At 41.8% G+C, this 20,304-nt stretch overlaps 1 protein-coding gene across 4 annotated transcripts in view; it reads left to right on the top strand.

Annotated features, from left to right (window-relative positions):
• The window catches only part of ryr2a (ryanodine receptor 2a (cardiac)), a 77,878-nt gene extending 65,191 nt beyond the window's left edge, over positions 1-12,687 (top strand). For 2 of the 4 annotated variants that reach the window (XM_052612071.1, XM_052612070.1), the window contains 21 exons: positions 1,928-2,008; positions 2,575-2,663; positions 2,743-2,871; positions 2,945-3,049; positions 3,143-3,224; positions 3,293-4,599; positions 5,143-5,216; positions 5,295-5,427; positions 5,523-5,609; positions 5,692-5,916; positions 6,199-6,329; positions 7,003-7,045; positions 7,165-7,298; positions 7,548-7,608; positions 7,703-7,849; positions 8,131-8,265; positions 10,680-10,836; positions 10,907-10,971; positions 11,069-11,169; positions 11,432-11,483; positions 11,562-12,687. In XM_052612071.1, coding sequence (XP_052468031.1) covers positions 1,928-2,008; positions 2,575-2,663; positions 2,743-2,871; positions 2,945-3,049; positions 3,143-3,224; positions 3,293-4,599; positions 5,143-5,216; positions 5,295-5,427; positions 5,523-5,609; positions 5,692-5,916; positions 6,199-6,329; positions 7,003-7,045; positions 7,165-7,298; positions 7,548-7,608; positions 7,703-7,849; positions 8,131-8,265; positions 10,680-10,836; positions 10,907-10,971; positions 11,069-11,169; positions 11,432-11,483; positions 11,562-11,657 — 3,434 coding nt within the window. In that variant the 3' untranslated portion in view covers positions 11,658-12,687. Of the gene's footprint in view, positions 1-1,927; positions 2,009-2,574; positions 2,664-2,742; positions 2,872-2,944; positions 3,225-3,292; positions 4,600-5,142; positions 5,217-5,294; positions 5,428-5,522; positions 5,610-5,691; positions 5,917-6,198; positions 6,330-7,002; positions 7,046-7,164; positions 7,299-7,547; positions 7,609-7,702; positions 7,850-8,130; positions 8,266-10,679; positions 10,837-10,906; positions 10,972-11,068; positions 11,170-11,431; positions 11,484-11,561 lie in introns of all 4 variants that reach the window. The other 2 variants (XM_052612069.1, XM_052612068.1) reach the window with 1 other exon arrangement.
• The last annotated feature ends 7,617 nt before the right edge of the window (positions 12,688-20,304 follow it).

Genomic DNA, 20,304 nt, shown 5'->3' with positions numbered 1-20,304 from the left:
AGAGTATATTTTGGAGTAACGTGTTTTTATTATTTTAGACTTTTCTTTTTTTGGAGTACTCTCTTTTTATTATTTTAGAGTACCGGTACTCTCTTTTTATTTATTTTAGAGTACTCTCTTTTTATAGTTTTTGATAATTTTTTTTTCTTTTTTTTTTTTTGAGTAATTTTTTTACAAAGGATTTTATTTTGAATTTTTTATTTTTGAACGTCCAGTTCTGGGATGAGGATTTAATGATTGAAATCTACACATAAGGTACAATCTACATATACAAACAAGGTTTTTGTGAAAGTGTTTTTAGTTAATGAGACGGGTGAGGGAGTGGCAGTCATGCAGAAACACCCGTTTACTGTTGCAGTCTCCAAAAGCAGTGGGCGTATCTGTAGCCTGTAAGCTCCTCCCCTTCCTGCTCCTGCTCTCCTCTTCCTGTCAGAGGCGCAGCGGCTGGGTGTTTGGTTAGGAGCGTGTCTCTGTGGTTTGTTGTGGCCGAGCTGCTCTGAGAGGATGATGATGATGTTGATGATGGTCTCTCAGCAGCAGTCTCTTCCTCTTCCTCTTCCTCCTCCGCTCTGATTGGTCGGTGTCGTGTGCTGTCGTTCCTGCTGTTTGCTCCACTCTTCTTCTTTTTGTTGATGGTCAGGCTGTTTCTTTGTCCTACATGTTCTCTTCCGAGTGTTTGTTTGTGTTCTTCTGCAGATCAGTGTTGTGTTTTCTCTCCTGTCATCCATCTGTGTTTCTGTCGACGCGTCATCAGTTCAGTTTGACCTTTTAATGATGGACCAGAGGAAGTCCAACCAAACCACAGATATCTCTCATATTTATTATTGTGGATTTACATGTATATTCTTATCATAATGTGTAGTAAATGCACAGCAGCTGTGTAATTTGTTCGTTTTGCATGCTCCATTAAAGTGAGTTGTAGTAATGTGTAGTTGAAGTCACAGAAGCTCAGCTGAAAGTGTGTTTGTCCTCCGAAATAGGGTTTGCCCGGTCATTTCTCTCACTTTTTCACCCGTCGTTGAGACATGAATTTGCCTTAATAAATCATCCACTCTTTGCATCCTAACTTGCTGTCTATGTAGGGAGCAGCAGGATCCCTCAGTTACTCTAAACTAAAGAAAGGTCAAGCACTTTCAGGTCGGCTTGTGAGAGGATCATGTCTGTGTGATTTCCTGGAGGTTTTGATGGTTGTGAGAGCTCCAATCCTGTGACATTCAGAAAGATTCTCCATCATGTTCCAGACGTCTCTGTCAGATCTCTCAGACTGAAGCCACAGCACTATGAGAAGACTTTTTTAACTTTAACTTTATTACATGCATCAAATATGATAATAACTCAATCCACAATCTACATCATTTATTCTACTTAATGTTAATTTCAACATGAATAAATAATTTTTTTAAATCACAAACTGTGAACTAACATAAATTGATAAATTTAACATAACAAATAACACTGTTACAAAATGTTAGCAACGATTAATAATAAACGCTGTAAAAAAGTAAATTGTGTATTGTTAGTTCATGATAAGTAATGCATTAATTAATATCGACCCCTATAAAGACACCAGTGTTAATTATTAAAAGTCAGATTTGATGCGTTTCATCTTTATTTTTAAATCAATGCATTTTTACATCTCTGAATGTTGTAATAGCTTTTAATTCGTTGTGTTTAAAGCACATTTAAATAGAACACAGTGCTGTACAGAATCCAAAGGCAAATAAAAGCAGAATAATAATAGGAACCAGCTGGTGTCAAGGTAAATGAGTGACAGCAGCACACGTCTGCTGTGTGGAGTTTTAAGGGTGTATTGAGCTCCACCCGTGGTGCTGGTGTCAGTGCTGTGTGCTGATGGAGTCTGACAGCAGGCGTCTGAGGATCAGCTCATTTACACTCGCTGTGTTCTGAGTCTGACTCTGCTGCGCAGGTGAGAAGGTCCTGCGAGACGACGAGTTCACCTGTGACCTCTTCCGCTTCCTGCAGCTGCTGTGTGAGGGACACAACTCTGGTGAGCTTCATCAGCAGCGTTTCTCTAGCGTCTCTGAGACCTGCATACTGCTCCGAGATCATGCTTTTATTCACTACTTGCAGGGTTCATTTAAATTGTACATTTTATTATTAGTTCTTTTTTTTTTTTCTAACAATTTATTAGCAATATTTTCCAAAGCATCAACATATATATATCCTGTGAGCTCTAGGTAAAGTTATTTTCATTTTACCAAGTTAAACTAATTTGAAAATAAGAAATGTTTTCTTAGCAACTTACTGAATTAAAATGTTTTAAGTAGATTTGATTTCAATGTATTTATTTCAGTTAATGTGTTTTATTTCAAGTGACGATTTTATGGTTTTAAGGTACAAACCCTGGTCCTGTGAAGCATGTCAGATACTGTTGAATACAGATAATAGAGAAACATTATGATTATGAGAAATAGAGGATTGGTGGACGTTACACAGCCGCTAGGGTCAATAGTAAGCAAGTGTCCAGTGACTTGGTGACGTTCGGTTCAGTCTGTAATAAAGGATGTAGCTCTTCCTGTTCTGATAGTGACAGTAGTGTGTGTCCTACATCAGACTTCCAGAACTACCTGAGAACACAGACGGGGAACAACACCACGGTCAACATCATCATCTCCACCGTGGATTACCTGCTCAGAGTCCAGGTGAGCGATCGCTCCACGAACACGTCAGGAACACGCTCTCCTAACACACATCTGACACACGTGTGCTCTGCGTGTGCAGGAGTCCATCAGTGACTTCTACTGGTATTACTCCGGGAAAGAGGTCATCGATGAACAAGGCCAGCGCAACTTCTCCAAAGCAATCAATGTAGCCAAACAGGTCTTCAACACGCTCACAGAGTACATCCAGGTGCGTCTCGGAGGAAGTCATCAGAGCGCCGTGTCTATGTTCCACACTTGATTCACACTTTATGTGATTTCAGGGCCCTTGCACGGGGAATCAGCAGAGTCTGGCTCACAGCCGTCTGTGGGACGCAGTCGTTGGTTTCTTACACGTATTCGCACACATGCAGATGAAGCTGTCTCAGGTAAACATCTACAGACATGTTCTAGAAACACAGCGAAGCTTCTGCAAATACACCATCAGAGAACGAGGTTACTGTGATGTTCTTCTGCTGCAGGATTCGAGTCAAATCGAGCTGCTGAAGGAGCTCATGGATCTTCAGAAGGATATGGTCGTGATGCTCTTGTCCATGTTGGAAGGTAAGTTCACTTAGTTAATTGATTGACCAGTAATGCTCACGAAACGATCATCTTTCTCTTGGTTTTAGGAAATGTTGTGAACGGCACCATTGGAAAGCAGATGGTGGACATGTTGGTGGAGTCCTCGAACAACGTGGAGATGATTCTGAAGTTCTTCGACATGTTCCTCAAACTGAAAGATCTGACGTCGTCAGACGCCTTCAAAGAGTACGACCCCGACGGCAAAGGAGTGATCTCCAAGAGAGACTTCCACAAGGCCATGGAGAGCCACAAACATTACACCCAATCCGAGACCGAGTTCCTGCTGTCCTGCGCCGAAACTGACGAAAACGAGCTCTTGGATTATGAGGAGTTCGTCGAACGCTTCCACGAGCCGGCGAAAGACATCGGCTTCAACGTAGCTGTCCTTCTAACCAACCTCTCGGAGCACATGCCCCACGACTCACGCCTGCAGACCTTCCTGGAGCTGGCCGAGAGCGTGCTGAACTACTTCCAGCCCTACCTGGGCCGCATCGAGATCATGGGCAGCGCTAAACGCATCGAGCGCGTCTACTTCGAGATCAGCGAGTCCAGTCGCACACAGTGGGAGAAGCCACAGGTCAAAGAGTCCAAGCGCCAGTTCATCTTCGACGTGGTCAACGAAGGAGGCGAGAAGGAGAAGATGGAGCTCTTCGTCAACTTCTGTGAAGACACCATCTTTGAGATGCAGCTGGCGGCGCAGATGTCGGACGCCGGAGAGCGCTCGGCCAGCAAAGAGGACAGCGAGAGAGAGAAACCCGAGGAGAAGAGTCCTGAGATGGGCTTTTTCTCCGTCACCACCGTGAGAACCGCTCTGTTCGCCTTACGATACAACGTGATGCTCTTGATGAAGGTGCTGTCTATGAAGAGCCTGAAGAAGCAGGTGAAGAAAGCCAAGAAGATGACGGTGAAGGACATGGTGACCACACTAGTGTCCTTCTACTGGAGCGTCCTGCTGGGACTCCTGCACTTCGGCTTCAGCGTCGCTCGAGGATTCTTCCGGATCGTTTACAACAGCTTTCTGGGAGGCAGTCTGGTGGAGGACGCCAAGACCATGAAGGTGTCGGAGCTCCTGGCTAACATGCCTGACCCGACTCAAGACGAGGTGAGAGGAGAGACAGAGGAGAGCGAGAAGAAACCCACGGACAAAACCTCCCCAGAGGAAGACCTGGCCGATCTGACGGTGGCCACAGACGACACCGAGCTCCTCTCTGATATATTCGGTTTGGATCTGAAGAGAGAAGGAGGGCAGTATAAACTGATGCCTCACAATCCGAACGCTAGCCTCACGGATCTGCTCAACACACCCATCCCTCCTCCACCTACACCGTCACCAGAGCTGCGCAGGAGACACCAGGTAATCATTACGGTGACGACTTTCTTCATCCGTGACCAAGACAAGACCACACTGACATCATCAAACTCTAACTGTGGCTATATCAACATGCAATATCAGTATCACAAAAACGATGAGACTAAAGAGAGAAAAAAATATATATATATATATATATATATATATATATATATATGTGTTTATGTATAAATATAGCCAAGATTTTTTATATTTTCTTCTTCTTCAAAAAAAAGAGGAGACAAAATTTGGCTTTCTAAGAGTTGCCAGATGTCAAGTTAAATCCCTCTTTTCTGCCTTTTTTAAATTTACTGTATATTCACAACCGTGCAACCATGCTCACGCTCTTTCTCTTACACTGATCTGAAAACATCAACACACATGTACGCTGACTAAACTAGACTCAGATTCCCAGATTTCAGTCAGCTAGACCGTGACAAACAGGACGGGTTGACTAAAGGTTATTTGACACAGGACTAAGACGAGTCGACACGTTAAAGGTGCGTTCGATTGTGAGGTTTTTAACTCTTTCTCTGCTGCTTCTGTCAGACCAAGAGCTCTTCATCCTCAGCAGATGTCAGTGAAGCTGCGGACGAGACCAAAGCTGTGCCTGAGAAAGCAGAGTAAGTCTGATGATGGAGATGTGTAGAGATGGTGTTAATAACACCTGCATGCTGACCCCTGATCCGTCTCTTTCTAAGAGGGGAAAACGGAGAGAAAGCACAGAAGAAGAAGGAGGAAGTGGTGAAGCGTAAGGTCAGACAGCACTACGAGCCTGATCTGCAGGAGTCGGCCTTCTGGAAGAAGATCATGGCTTACCAACGCAAGCTGCTGGTGAGAGTCCTGGAGATCTCAGACGGTCTCAGGAGCGATCGCTCGTCACACACGCGTGATCTCACCGTGTCTCTCTCTCTTCTCTTCTCCTGCAGAACTACTTCGCACGAAATTTCTACAACATGAGAATGTTGGCTTTGTTTGTGGCCTTTGCAATCAACTTCATTCTGCTGTTTTACAAGGTGATGCACACTTCAGTGTTTTCTTGTGATGTTGATTGCTAGTGAGTGGTGTGTCTGAGCGTGTGTTTGGTCGTGTGTGCAGGTGTCCACGTCCTCGGCCGTCTCCGAGGGGAAGGAGGTGTTGTTCGGCTCGTCTTCAGACACCAGTGTGCGCTGGGATCCTCTGACAGACGCGAGCGCTCGGCCTGACGCTGTGCACTTCGTGCTGGAGGAGAGCAGCGGCTACATGGAGCCCACGCTGAGGATCTTAGCCATCCTGCACACCGTCATCTCCTTCTTCTGCATCATCGGCTACTACTGCCTGAAGGTACAGCATCATCAACTTCAGGAGATGATAATTCACCCAAAACTCACACAATAGAAGAGTTTGACAGATCACATGACTTTAACTGGGATATTATTCACACAAGGCACTGGATCTGATTTCCTAATAATGAAAGCTAGGCATATCGTTTCATTTATGCTAATGAAATCCAGTTATTGAAACAATAAACCTGTTAGATCTCCATGAAAGATGAGACGCCCGGCAGCATCAATCTAACGAGGTTTTAATAACGGCTGGTGAGTGATAGTGCTGTTTCTCCTGCAGGTTCCTCTGGTGATATTCAAGCGTGAGAAGGAAGTGGCCAGGAAGCTGGAGTTCGACGGTCTGTACATCACTGAGCAGCCCTCGGAGGACGATATTAAAGGCCAGTGGGACCGACTGGTCATCAACACACAGTGAGTGACAGAGAGGCTCATGGGTAATGGGCTGATTCTCACCTCAGCTGATTACAATCAGGAGTATTTCAGTAATGAGGCATGTGACAGAACTGACTCACTCCATTATAATCCGTGACATTTACTGCACAGGAAGCTCAAACACATTATTATCTCTCTACCTCTGAAATTAAATTATTCAAGAGTTCATGGACACCTGTTTTTGTTTTCCTTATAATATATATATATATATGTATATATCTCTAGTTTGTCATGCTTGGAATTTGACACAATGTGAAACACTATTAAAGCAACATTTAAACTGTTTAAATCATTAGTGATACATTTAATGTGTATTTTAATATAAAAGATAATTTCTATTTGCATATAAGAATTTATTCAAATATATTTTGAATTTAATTAACTAAAAATCTGGATTTTCCAAATTGGGGTTCATGAGATAATAATACTGAATTTAATTGAATAAAAATAGTAAATGTAAATAATGTCCATTGAAATCTAGGAAAAATAACAAAATAAAAATGTTTAAAATAGAGTAAAATGTTCAGCTGACTGAAACGTTATTAAATGAAATGAACAACATTGAGATGTTTATTTTCAGTGTTCAAGCTTCGTAATGATTCTGATGATTGTGTGTCTGTGATCTAACGATGGAAACTCATCTCTGTCTCAGGTCCTTCCCAAACAATTACTGGGATAAGTTTGTGAAGCGGAAGGTGAGTTTGGAGACATTTACACACGTACAGACAGATGAACGGCTCTGATAAAGCCTATCTGAATCAACACTCTCTCTCTCTCTGTGTGTGTGTGTGTGTGTGTGTGTGTGTGTGTGTAGGTGATGGATAAGTATGGAGAGTTTTATGGACATGATCGGATCAGTGAGCTGCTGGGGATGGATAAAGCTGCGCTGGACTTCAGTGACGCACATGAGAAAAAGAAACCAAAGAGAGACAGTTCACTGGCCGCAGTGTGAGTGTGTGTGTGTGTGTGTGTGTTTATTTACATTACTATATATGTTGTTATTTAACTGTTATTTCAGCTCATCCTGCAGGGGGCAGTAATCTGTCCCTCACATGACATTAATAATCCTTCTCAAATTCATCGCTCATTTGAGTAATGAAGTCTTCCTGCTGGATTCACTGTCCGCTCTCTCTCTCTCTCTCTCTCTCTCTCTCTCTCTCTCTCTCACTCCTCTCTCTTTCTCTCTCTTGTTTGCAGACTGAACTCTGTGGATGTGAAGTATCAGATCTGGAAGCTGGGCGTGGTCTTCACTGATAACGTCAGTAGCTGCTCCTCGTGTGTGTGTGTGTGTGTGTGTGTGTGTGTGTGTGTGGTCAGGTCTGATCTGGTTTGTGTGATGTTGTGTCCTGCAGTCGTTCCTGTATCTGGCCTGGTACATGAGCATGTCCATCCTCGGACACTACAACAACTTCTTCTTCGCCGCCCACCTGCTGGACATCGCCATGGGCTTCAAGACCCTCAGAACCATCCTGTCCTCCGTCACACACAACGGCAAACAGGTATCTGTTCAGTGTGTTCAGATCATTTTAATAACTCCAGCTTCTGCGTACGCATTAGAGACACATACAGCTGTACTAAAATTGTTAATATATCAAAAATAGAAATTAAATATTGCAGAATACAAAAATGACTAATTAAACAGTTGTGTTGTGTGTTGTAGCACCTGAGGGCCTCACAGTTTGAGATGCTCTGATGATGATTGATTATTCAGAACAGACACACACACATATGAGCTCAGTAGTGCTGATTTAACTCTGTGTGTGTGTGTGTGTGTGTGTAGCTGGTCCTGACCGTCGGTCTGCTGGCGGTTGTGGTCTATCTCTACACTGTGGTGGCTTTCAACTTCTTCCGTAAATTCTACAACAAGAGTGAAGATGGAGAATCACCAGACATGAAGTGTGACGACATGCTAACGGTTAGTGAACGTAGCTAATTATCACAATACTGACAAACACACGAGTCAATCAAGAGCACATCTGTGTCCCTGCAGCACACAAGCAGTCTCGAGTCTCTGGGTATATCTGTAGTATTATCCAACAATACACTGTATGGGTAAAATTATAGATTTCTCTTTTATGCCAAAAATCATTAGGATATTAAGTAAAGATCATGTCCATGAAGATATTTAGTAAATATTTTTAGTTTTCTCAGTATTTAGATGTTTTTGCTCCCTCAGATTCCAGATTTTCAGATAGTTGCATCTCAGACAGATATTGTCCTCCTCACACACCACACATCACTGGAGAGATGGTGTCTCCTCTAGAGTTTCTCTGGAGATCTCAACATGAACTTCAGCTCTAGTGTTTCTCTTGAGGGATTGTAGATGGAGCACACTTGACCCCGAGCGTGACCTCTCACCTCTGATATTTAGCGTCTGATGTGATTTCCTGTGCTGCGTGTAGTTTAATGTGTTCTTCAGATGAGAACATCGCTCTCCTGTGATGTTAGCGCTGTTGCTAAGCACAAACGACCGGAGGGTCATTAGGAGCGTAGCTCATTAACGGCCGGAGCAGTCGACTAGAACAACAGACTAATTAATGAACGAGAGAGAGAGAGAGAGAGAGAGAGAGAGAGAGAGAGGCTGGTGTCATTTCATCAGATCCACAGAAACGTGTGGTTTGAGTTTATAAAATGTGTTTCATGATGACTTTCCTGATTTAATCACCGTTGTGTTGTTTCTCACACAGTTTCATATAATAATAATAATAATTACTATTAAAGTAGAGCAAAACTAAAAATCACTATTATTGTTAAATACTTAATCATTTTATTTCAGGAGTAATAAAAGTAATGAGGATGATATTGTGTTGTCTGCAGCACGTCTGCTTTAGTGTTGCATGTGTGAAAGTGATGAGGATGAGGAAGAGTTCTCTATTGTGAGGTGAGGCAGCGAGGTGTTTGACGGATGTGTGCCGAGAGCTATATAAGGGTGTGTGTGTGTGTGTGTGTGTGTGTGTGCTTTAATCCGCTGGGAAGCAGCCACCCGTGCAATTCCATTTCTCTGCTTCCTTGCTGTTCTTGTCTTCCTGTCCGTGCTGCTGTCTGTCTCTCTGTCTCTGCTCCTAATAAGGGAAGACAGATTGAGTGAAAGACAAGCGTTTGTCATATCCAAACACTTCCAGCTGCACAGACCGCTGTCTGGAGGTGTGTGTGTGTGTGTGTGTGTGTGAGAGAGAGAGAGAGAGAGAGAGAGAGTGCACCTCTGCAAGTGTGTGTGTGTGTGTGTGAGAGAGAGAGAGTGCGTGTAACAGTGAGTGAGTGTGTGTGTGTGTGTGTGAGAGAGAGAGAGTGCGTGTAACAGTGAGTGAGTGTGTGTGTGTGTGTGTGTGTGAGAGAGAGAGAGAGAGAGAGAATGAGTGCACGTGTGTGAGTGTGTGTGTGTGTGTGTGTGAGAGAGAGAGTGCGTGTAACAGTGAGTGAGTGTGTGTGTGTGTGTGTGTGTGTGTGTGTGAGAGAGAGAGTGAGTTTGTGTAACAGTGTGTGCGAGTGTGTGTGTGTGTGTGTGTGTGAGAGAGAGAGTGCACGTGTGAGTGTGTGTGTTTCCACAGACATTAAGCATTTTTGACATGACATCACATCTGAATTATTATTATTATTATAGTAACTAAAACTAAAACCATTATAAAAACATTTCTGTTTCTTGAATAAAATTATATAAACTAGAAATACATTTTATTCAGTTCAGCAAAGGCAACATTTCTCATTTTAATTTAGTTTAACTTGTAGTAAAATAACTAAAACTAAGAAAAAATTGAAATAAAACTACAGTTTGTAAAGATAAAATGAAAATGGAAAATATAAAAATAAACCCTCATTAAAAAATATTAGTGGGGCGGGGCCGAGAGCCGTGGGAACAGAGCGAGGCCGGTGGAGATGAGCGATACCTGCTCCACCCACCGGTCTCGAGTCCCACGGAGGAGATGGAGGGATATAAAAGAGGAGCGACGACAGAGAGGCCTGGGTTTTAGTTGTGTTTGGGTTTTATTTGTGCTCGTCTGTCATCCGTGAGAGGCTGACGCACTGTTTTGTCTTTATTTTGATTATTAAAGTTTGATTTAATTGTCTTTCGGTTCCCGCCTCCTTCTTCCCAATGATTGTGAAGTTTGTACGTTGTTACAAACAGTAAAAACTGTGAACCGCAGTAAACTCTGACTGATGACTCGACGTGCTGCTGTGACTCTTGATTTTCACTGATCCTTGATGAATATTGCAAGATTTAAACTTGTTCATTTCCTTTTTATTGCTGGGAAGCTGCTTTGAAACGATCTGAAGTGCTGTAGAAATAAAGCGTGTGTGTGTGTGTGTGTGTGTGTGTGTGTGTGTGTGCAGTGCTATATGTTCCACATGTATGTTGGCGTGCGAGCCGGCGGAGGCATCGGGGATCAGATCGAAGATCCAGCCGGTGACGAGTACGAGATCTACCGCATCATCTTTGACATCACCTTCTTCTTCTTCGTCATCGTCATCCTCCTGGCCATCATTCAGGGTGTGTATCTGTGTGCGTAGTGTGTGTGTGTGTGTGTCTGCTGTATCTCACCTGTGTGTGTGTGTTTCAGGTCTGATCATCGATGCGTTCGGAGAGCTGAGAGACCAGCAAGAGCAGGTGAAAGAAGACATGGAGGTGAGACACACGCTGAACCCTTGATGTGAAGTCTGTGTGTGTGTGTGTGTGTGTGTGTGTGTGTTTGATTCAGCACACACATGTTTCTCTTCTGCAGACGAAGTGCTTCATCTGTGGGATTGGAAACGACTACTTCGACACGGTTCCTCACGGCTTCGAGACACACACGCTGCAGGAACACAACCTGGCCAACTATCTGTGAGTCCTGCATCCACACATGCAGCTTTAATGAGTCTGTCCTCAGGTGATCTACCTGCAGAGAGTCAAAGACTAACAAACTAATGAGACGCACCATCAACACAGCGTCAGACCAGCCTTCAGTCGACAGAAAACATGAGCACTGCTGACAGAAATCATTCTTATAATGTATAAAGGATAATTGTGTTATTTTAATATATTTAATTACTGTAGGCTTGCATGAGTGATGAGTGTGTGTGTGTGTGTGTGTGTGTGTTTGCAGATTTTTCTTCATGTATCTCATCAACAAGGATGAAACGGAGCACACAGGCCAGGTATTTCCCATCATCCTCTCTCATTACTTCTCATGTGTTGGTCATCTCCTGTTCAACACAAGCCTGTTTGTCTTTCAGGAGTCGTACGTTTGGAAAATGTACCAGGAACGATGCTGGGAATTCTTCCCTGCTGGAGACTGTTTCCGGAAACAATACGAGGACCAGCTCAATTAAAACACACACACACACACACACACACACACACACACACTGATGGCTCTTAAAGTGGTGATTCTATCAGCTGGAATGCTTTCGACACAGTGAACGTACAACATTTCTAGCCGCAGCTGAAGAGCCACACTTCCTGCCATCCGACGCTTCTTCATTTCATCTCTGAACTCTGACTGAAGAGGAGGGGAGCAGGACGCTTCTTTAGACGGGATCCGGTGCCTTATGCAAGCTGAAGATGAGCCGGAGCGAGCGCTGGAACCCCTCAGGACTCGACGATTCTCCTCTGCCGATCCGTTTCCTGCTTTGTTTTACGTTCTTTTGGTAATGCACCCATGCAACAGCGGAGTTGCTCTTTATATAATCAAAAAAAGTCTTTCATTGCATGTTTATTATGCAAGTTTAAGGAAAACATTTGAAACGTAAAAACGCAAGCTGATCTATATCACACGTGCAGTTTTCTAGGTTTAAGAACATTTAAGCTGTCTCTGTCCTGTCGCAGTATATCACCTTCGCTGAGAATACATCCCCTACTAGAGAAAAACACATTCGCACTAGATTTAGTTTGACGCAGAAGCAATACCCATTCAGGGAGTCCACCCTACGCCCTACGCCCTACACCCTACAGCGACGGAGGGCTGAACTCACGCTTAATAACTGCAGAAACACGAGCACGTCACGCACAGACCGCCGGTGCATCACCTGACATCTCCATCCTTCAGGAAAACACTGCACTTTCCGTCATAGCCATGATGAAGACCAGATGCTTTTCTTATTTGTTCTATACGAAACAATGTGAATCATTGCAATAACAACAAATGGGCTAAAAAAAAAACAACAAAAAAATACCAGCCGCAACTATGTGAGAGAAATTTTACTCATGTAAAGAATTTTGATAACAAAAAAAATCCTCATGGGAAATAACCTGTCAGACTTCAGTGTACTGTGTAGAGTTGTGCGCATATAACTGTGTGTGATCTGTAAAGGGAACTCAAAGACCTGCATGATTTTGACTAATAAAGCGATTATTTATTGATGCTTGTAGGTGAGGATGTGCTTACGATCACGGAAACATCATCCTGCAGATGTGATGCTGTCTGAATGAGAATGCATGGAGATAATGGCTTATGATCATAAACTTTTATCAATTTGCTCATTGGGTGGGTGAAAGTGTGCGATGAAGATTCATCTTTGGCCAAAACATGAAGGTAACAGCTCAGTTTGACCAGCTTCTGCTAGTAAACTCCTGTTTGACTAGTGATTTCACACAAGCAGAATTAACCCTTAGAATGCACTCAGAATCACTGTACTGATTTCACATTCTCCGTCCGTTTGGATACAATGAATCGTTATTCTATTAAACAGTCATCATTTTAATATTGAGTTAATCTGATCAGCAACCTCTCCTTAATGAAATATTACTGCATTTACCCCATTTTTATTAACTAAACCTTGAGAAATTATTTAAAAGTGCAAGTTACAAATAAACCACACCAGAAAAAATATAATGTCAAATATTTTTTGGTCAGTATTGTTGATTATGCTGTATCATTCAGAAATACAGAAATCAGAAATACACACATATAGTTTTGGTTCTATTAGAATGAATGGAGTTTAAATAAATAACAAATGGTCTAAATTTATGAAACCTACATATTTATTTCTAATAAAGAGCATAAATGAAACTGTTTTCCTGCAGAAATGGTTCATCAATAGGAAACATATTAATGTTCATCAACAAAATACAGTCTCAAAAGTGTGAGAGGTTATGAGGAAAAGTTTCTGACACTAATAAAACCTCACAGAAAGATCATTTTACTAATAAATAAATGATGTGCATTTTGATGGTGCACTCTTTTGGGTCAAAACAGAGCCGAATGCATTAAAAGGGTTAAGGTTGCATGTCAAACTGTCTTTTATTACTCAGTGAAATCGACAGAAGAAGAAGGTACGTGATGCCCAATCAAACACCACAAGACATCTACATGATTGCAGAGTATTTCAGAACCTGTTCTCCATGATAGGAGTCCTTTAAAACCTTGGCTTTCAAAGCAGGCCTCATTTTCTCTTGTGATTGTGAATAAATGTGAAAAACTCTGTTTATATTCTGAACTGGGAGTGAGTCCAAACTAAGAGCCCATCTGATTCCAAAGAGAGACTTTTGTTGAAGCCATTTCCAAACGCAATCAGCTCTCTGGATGTTCTGCTGGACTTGTTTTGATCGTCCTGTGAGGACTGTGGCTGTGAATCACGTTTATGTTCAGAGAGACTGAGCTGAATATTGAGAGATTCTCACCTGTGCTGTGAGGCTTCAGAGAAACGTAATGAAGGCGTTTTATCTGAATGCAGAGTCCAGATGTGGCCCACAGCTTCAGAAATCACTTTATATTCAAGATGCGGAGACTATTAATTCTCCTGTCCTCCAGCTAACTGCAGAAAGAGTTGGTTTACACAGATTAATCATCATACTTGATCCATCGTGGTAGGGCAGGAATGGCAGGCAGCTGACCTCTGACCTTCATTAGCCTCTCACTTAACGATGAATCTGTCAGGGTTAGATCATATTTAAGGAGTTGACACATCCTCCTGCTGTCTGTGTATCTGTGTATAAGTTTCTCTGGTGTCTGAAGAGGTGCTCTGAAGCACAGGATTGGTTTGATTGTCCACTTGATGAAACGGATTAAAGTCTCTTTGAGCAGGTGTCCGGTGTGTCGTTCTGCAGGTTTAAATCCGTTTGAGCGTTTCTGTTCTGCTCCCGTCAGCCATCAGAGGCTTTCCATGAGGAACTGAACCGATAACAGAGAACATCCTTATCTCCCTCCAGCTGAGTCCGGCGCTCTCCGTCTGTCTCCGTCTTATAACAACAACATAAATAAATAATATCGATCTAAATAAATGAATAAAGGAAGTCGGTATGGAATTAATCATGTTTAACATCTAAGATTGTGAATGGTTAATTGTGAAATTTAGGACACATCAGCAGAAAGTGTTTCTGGTTCACTATTTGCTCTAGATCACAGTGTCTACAGATCCTCTCTCTTGCTCTGTCTGTGTCTGTCTGTCTTCCTCTCTGTGTTTCTAAATCATGATTACTTCATCTGTATTTGGAGAGGATTTGTCTTTCTTTAAATGGGTTAATAATAAATAATTGGCGAATCTAGTGGTTTAGTTTAGGGTTGAGTAGCATTGGAGCATATTTTGAAGGTCAAAGTGAATTTTTAGAGATTCATTGTGAGTGTCTTTTAGACTTTTTTCAGGTTTTTTAACAATAGCTTTGGGGTTGAAGCTGTAGTCAGTGAGGAGCTGGGTTTAATGGACAAGCTGAAGAGCGAGTGTGTTTAGAGGATGAGATTCTGAGGAGGTTTCACTGATGAAAAGGGCTTTATATCGGATTGAATCTGGATCAGATAGATGAAGGTGATGCCTGAACTGAACACATCTCTTCTGGGTCTCAATCTTCAGCGGGTAGAAGCCTAATTCACCTCTGCAGGCATCACTGGATGTACCCCTATGGACCCCTAAAATGCCCTCCATGCCTCTCATTGAGGGTCTTCACAGCAGACTGAAGCCCCCTGATGCTGAGATCTGGATGCTCAGGTAAGTGCAGCTGCTGCTGTCTCCAGGACTTCTCCTCCGTAACTGAACTGATATCTGCTTCCCTGAGACCTGGCCTTCTTCTGGAACACCATGATTGACCGTCAGTGCCCACTCCTCACAGTACTGCTCCAGTCTGTCTGTCATCTGTCTATCATCTGTCTGTCCATCTTTCTATCATCTGTCCATCTGTCTATCATCTGTCTGTCCATCTGTCTATCATCTGTCTGTCAGTCTGTCTATCATCTGTCTATCATCTGTCTGTCTGTCATCTGTCCATCTGTCTATCATCTGTCTGTCAGTCTGTCTATCATCTGTCTATCATCTGTCTGTCTGTCTGTCTGTCTGTCTGTCTGTCTGTCCGTCCGTCCGTCTGTCTGTCTGTTGTTGTTTTGTCTGTGGTGTGTGTTGTGGGTGAATGTGTTAGTAGCCAGTTTAACCCAGGAGACGCTCATAAAGTGGTTCAGATGTCACTGCCATCAAATACATTTGAAGTTAAAGTAATTAGCACATTATTATTTTGACTGCAGTAACGACTGCAGGGCTCATTAGACAGAATGTCACGGGTTAGTTAGGTTGAGTCTGTGAGTTTATGTGTGAATGGTTTACTATCACTGCACTCAGAATGAGCATCAGTTTCTCTGCACGATCACTGAAAAACCCCCTGACAGACATATGATACCAGCATCATCAGATATCAATCAGTTCATCATTTAGTATTGTGTCATATCAAAGCAGCATGATGTTAGCATCTCAGGAGTTTGTGCCGGTGTGAAGATTAGTTCATCTGTGTGTGATTCTCTCCAGCGCCGCTCACCAGAACAGATGATTGTTTGTGCGGTTGATATATTACTATCATTAAAACATATTTTACCATATATATTACTATCATTAAAACAGATACACATGTATCTGGAATCCAGGTAACCACCTTCAGTGACATAAACCGTCAACATTAAATTCCTTCATTTCAGAGCTTCATTGCTTTCTTTCTGCTAAACAACCAATTAAATGGATAGCTTTTTTCTTTCTTTCTTATTTTCTTTTTCCTCCTGAGAACAAGACCCCAGTGATTGTTGATCTGATCTTATCTAGAATGGAAAACAACTGGTGCCTCATTTGTGGCTGTTTATTTCTCCTGAGACCAAGTCAAGACTTCAGTGAAGCATCTGAGCAGCTGAAGAAAAGCCTTTAGTGATTCATCAAATGTAAATGCTGTATCATTGATTATAAACAGACATCAATCATGGGAAGTGTATTAATGACAGATGCTGTGTCTAAATCTGTGACTGAATCTCTAATGAGCTATAAATGAGACACTACTTAGAGTGAATCATTTGAGCAGTGATTCAGTGTTGTGTGTTCAGTTGTTGAACTTCAGTAAAGAACCGTATGCATTTCTGTGAGTCATGTCAGATGTGTCTTACATATGTGTGTTTTTTCTGTGTGTGTGTGTGTGTGTGTGTGTCTGTGTGAGAGAGATGAACTGTTCTGATAGTTGTGACTCTTGAATGTATGTTTGTCCTCTGATCATGTCGCTCTGTGAAATAAAGGAAGATGGTTTGTCAAATTAAAATCTAATGAAAATGAATCTGACATGGTAACTGATAATTCATTCCTTCCTTCACCTGCTTTCAGCCTCATAACGACTGATTATCAATCATTAGCACAAATGTTATTGCTCAGATGTTTGTTATGAAAATTAAAGAGAGCTGATTGAGTCTTTAGTCGTCCTGCAGGAGGAATCTAGAAATAACTCGAACTAGAACCTAATCCAGAACCATAAAACAATGTTACTTGAAATAAAACATACAAATACTTATAACATTTCTCATCTTATTTTTAGTTTAACTTGATGTACTAAAACAAATAAAACTGAAATAAAAATTCATGAGAATTTATAAATATAAAATTAAAAATATATAAAATTTGACTGTTCACTATAAAACTGAATAAAGTTGACAAAAACAATGGAACTACTTTAAAATGTTAATAAAACTATAAGAGTATATCAGTGGTGCCAAAATAGCATGATGAGAATTGTTAGCATTCATATGGAAATCTCTGGCCGGCAGACTTTAATATCTCACTGAATCTGAGATCAGTTTGAGATCTCTGGAGGGGACACACGATTAGACACAAAACTCTCAGTTTGATCTCACTGTCTGAGAGAAACACCGGTCTTTCAGCATTAAAACAGATGTGTGTGTGCCATGCTGCTAATAAGTGTGTGTAATTCATAAAGTCAGTCATTAAGCGAGTGTTTTCATAGTCAGCTGTCATGTTCGAGCTTCAGACGGCTCTCTGTGGAGCTCATAAATGAGTCTGGCATCACACTCACGGCTCGTTTGATGATCTGATGTGATTTTAGGGTTTAGACTAATCATGAATATCACCCGCATGTGTATATCTGAATAGTGATGAGCTCGTTTCTCTAATCAGCGAAGCATCAAATGTCATTCACTCTGCCGCTTATTGTGCAATAAAGAGTGTGTAGATCACATTCAAGAGATCTGACCCTCACTGGGGATGGAGGAATGGCATTGCATTCACAAAAACATATACTTTTAATGTGCTGTAACTGTATTCACACATCAATCACCAAACATGCCTTCTGTGCTTTTCAAATGTGTTTTAAGAGAAGCATTGCACAGGCAATTACAAAACAGCAAAAATGCATCTTTACTGCAACAAAAGCAGATCGTTCCAGAGTCATTTCAGTCATTTCTTTTTACAAAATGGGAAATTATATGTATCAGTTTTAATGCACTTATCAAATAAGAGTCAAATGTCAAAAGTTACATTACAATCTGCAAAGGAGTGGAAAATGTGGAAGTCAGAATTGGGCATAAAATACTCTTCATATTTAGTGAGAATGTGTGACATGCTAGAGCAAAACAGACACAATTTTTTTGAATCTACATCCAAAATTAGTAAGACACAAGTATTGGGTTTCATTCGTGATGAAGGGCGGTGTAGATATTACATTTTATTTGGTGAGACTTTAGACAGGTGCATCGCCTACAAGAGCATCCAGAAGAAAGACGAGATGTTTCTCTTTTGAGTATTGATGAAACTGTCACAGTAAGAGCAGGAGCATGAATTAAGAGAGTGAACAGAGTCAGTGTTGATTTCATATCAACTATAGATGATTCATTAATCAGCAAAGTGCACTCTTCAATCTGTTTATAAAGGTGAAGTGAACTCATTCCCATCAAACACACACGAGCGTTTCAGATCACATTTCAGTCTTCTACACAATAAACAGAACCCATGCTCATGAACTGTATCGCGAGTCCTGGAGACTTTAAAATTAGCACAGTCACAGCAAATCAAGAAATCTGTGTGTCCATATTTGGCTGTTTCCTCACCGCTGCCTCTCCGCTGGACTTTCACCAGATTAGACGGAGAACTTGTCCTTGATGAGACTAAATAAGGGTCCGAGCTGAAACAATAGAGGATGTGGTTATTCAGGCGTCCTGTGAGATGAAGACGGTCCACATCTTTCTGAACGTGATGAACGAGTCGGTTCTAAGAAACGGTGTGGAGCGTGTTGCCACGTCTCAGTCACAGTGCTGATGGAGGATCCAGATCAGAAGAACCCACGAAATCAATCCCAGTTCCCATCTGAGATCTTCACAAACAATCCCACCGTCACAGTGAGAGAGTCAGTGACTGAACGATAATTTCTCCAAATTAATTCCACATGAAAATGACTTTTAAAGCTGGATGAGTTTGATTGACAGGTCCCACAAAATCTCAAAATCTTAGTTTGGTTTCTTTTGGAGTTAATTTGATTTCTGTTTGAGTGGATGATTGATGAGATAAGGCTGGTTCACGGTGGTCTGGATTATATCTGTTAATCAAGAGCTTGATAAATCCTCTGATAAACTCTTATGGCTCAATCAACAATATGAAAAATCTCCTGATGCAAAATGTGAGAAAAACAGCTGAGCTGACATCTGGTTTGTGTTCGATGCTGCTGAGACTCACAGAGCACCACATGAATCCACGTTAGTTATCGCTGAGCTAAAGAAACTCCTGAAATCATAAGCTTCATGATCATACAGCACACAACTTTAATATTATTTCTCCAGCTTTGACTTCAGGCCGGAAACCGGTTTAGATTGAGAACAATGTTTCCATATGAGCACATAATCAGATGATTGATGATGAATGGCTTTCGAATGCCGTTCCAGCAGATGTGTCTGATAAAGCCGGATGGGGTAAATCAGTGTGTCCTGTCACTGGAGTGTGTGTGTGTGTGTGAGATGTGCCATTCAGAGTTTTGTTTGAATGGATTTGCCCTCTTTAGTTTCAGAGTCCATATAAGCAGAAGCATGGCGGTTCTGACGGAGCGCTCCGCTGCTGATGAATGGCTTTCGTCTCATCGTTTGTTATGATAGAGAGAATGAATAATGAGTTCAGTAATGTGGACACGTCTCGGTTCAGACAGAAGCCGCTCCGCTGCTCCAGGCCACGCTTTACTGCTTCACACAAATGTCCGGATGCAAATACTTTCTGAAAAATAAAACAGTGTTTCCGGTCTATCTATCTATCTATCTATCTATCTACAGTATCTATTCAATGCATCATATCCATCCATCCATCACAACTATCTCTCCATTCATCCATCCACCCATCCATTCAATCATCCATTCATCCACTATATCTCTCCATCCATCCATCCAATCCCATTTATCCTTCCATAAATATGTCATCCATCCATCCAATCCATCCCATCTATCATCTTTTCAGTCTATCCCATCCATCCAATATATCTTTCCATCCATCCATTCAGTCAATCCCATCTATCCATTCAGTCATCCATCCATCCATCCATTTATCTGTCCATTCATCTTTTCAGTCCATCCCATCCATCCATCCAATATATCTTTCCATCCATCCAGTCAATCCCATATATCTGTCCATCTATCTATCTATCCATCCAATCAATCCCATTCATTCAGTCATCCATCCGTCCAATATATCTTTTCATCCATCTTATCAATCCCATTTATCCATCCGTATATCTGTCCATCCAGCCATCCATCTTTTC

This window comes from Carassius gibelio, chromosome A12, assembly GCF_023724105.1.
Source record: "Carassius gibelio isolate Cgi1373 ecotype wild population from Czech Republic chromosome A12, carGib1.2-hapl.c, whole genome shotgun sequence".
Taxonomy (NCBI): domain Eukaryota; kingdom Metazoa; phylum Chordata; class Actinopteri; order Cypriniformes; family Cyprinidae; genus Carassius; species Carassius gibelio.
This window is presented reverse-complemented; position numbering and strand designations above follow the sequence as displayed.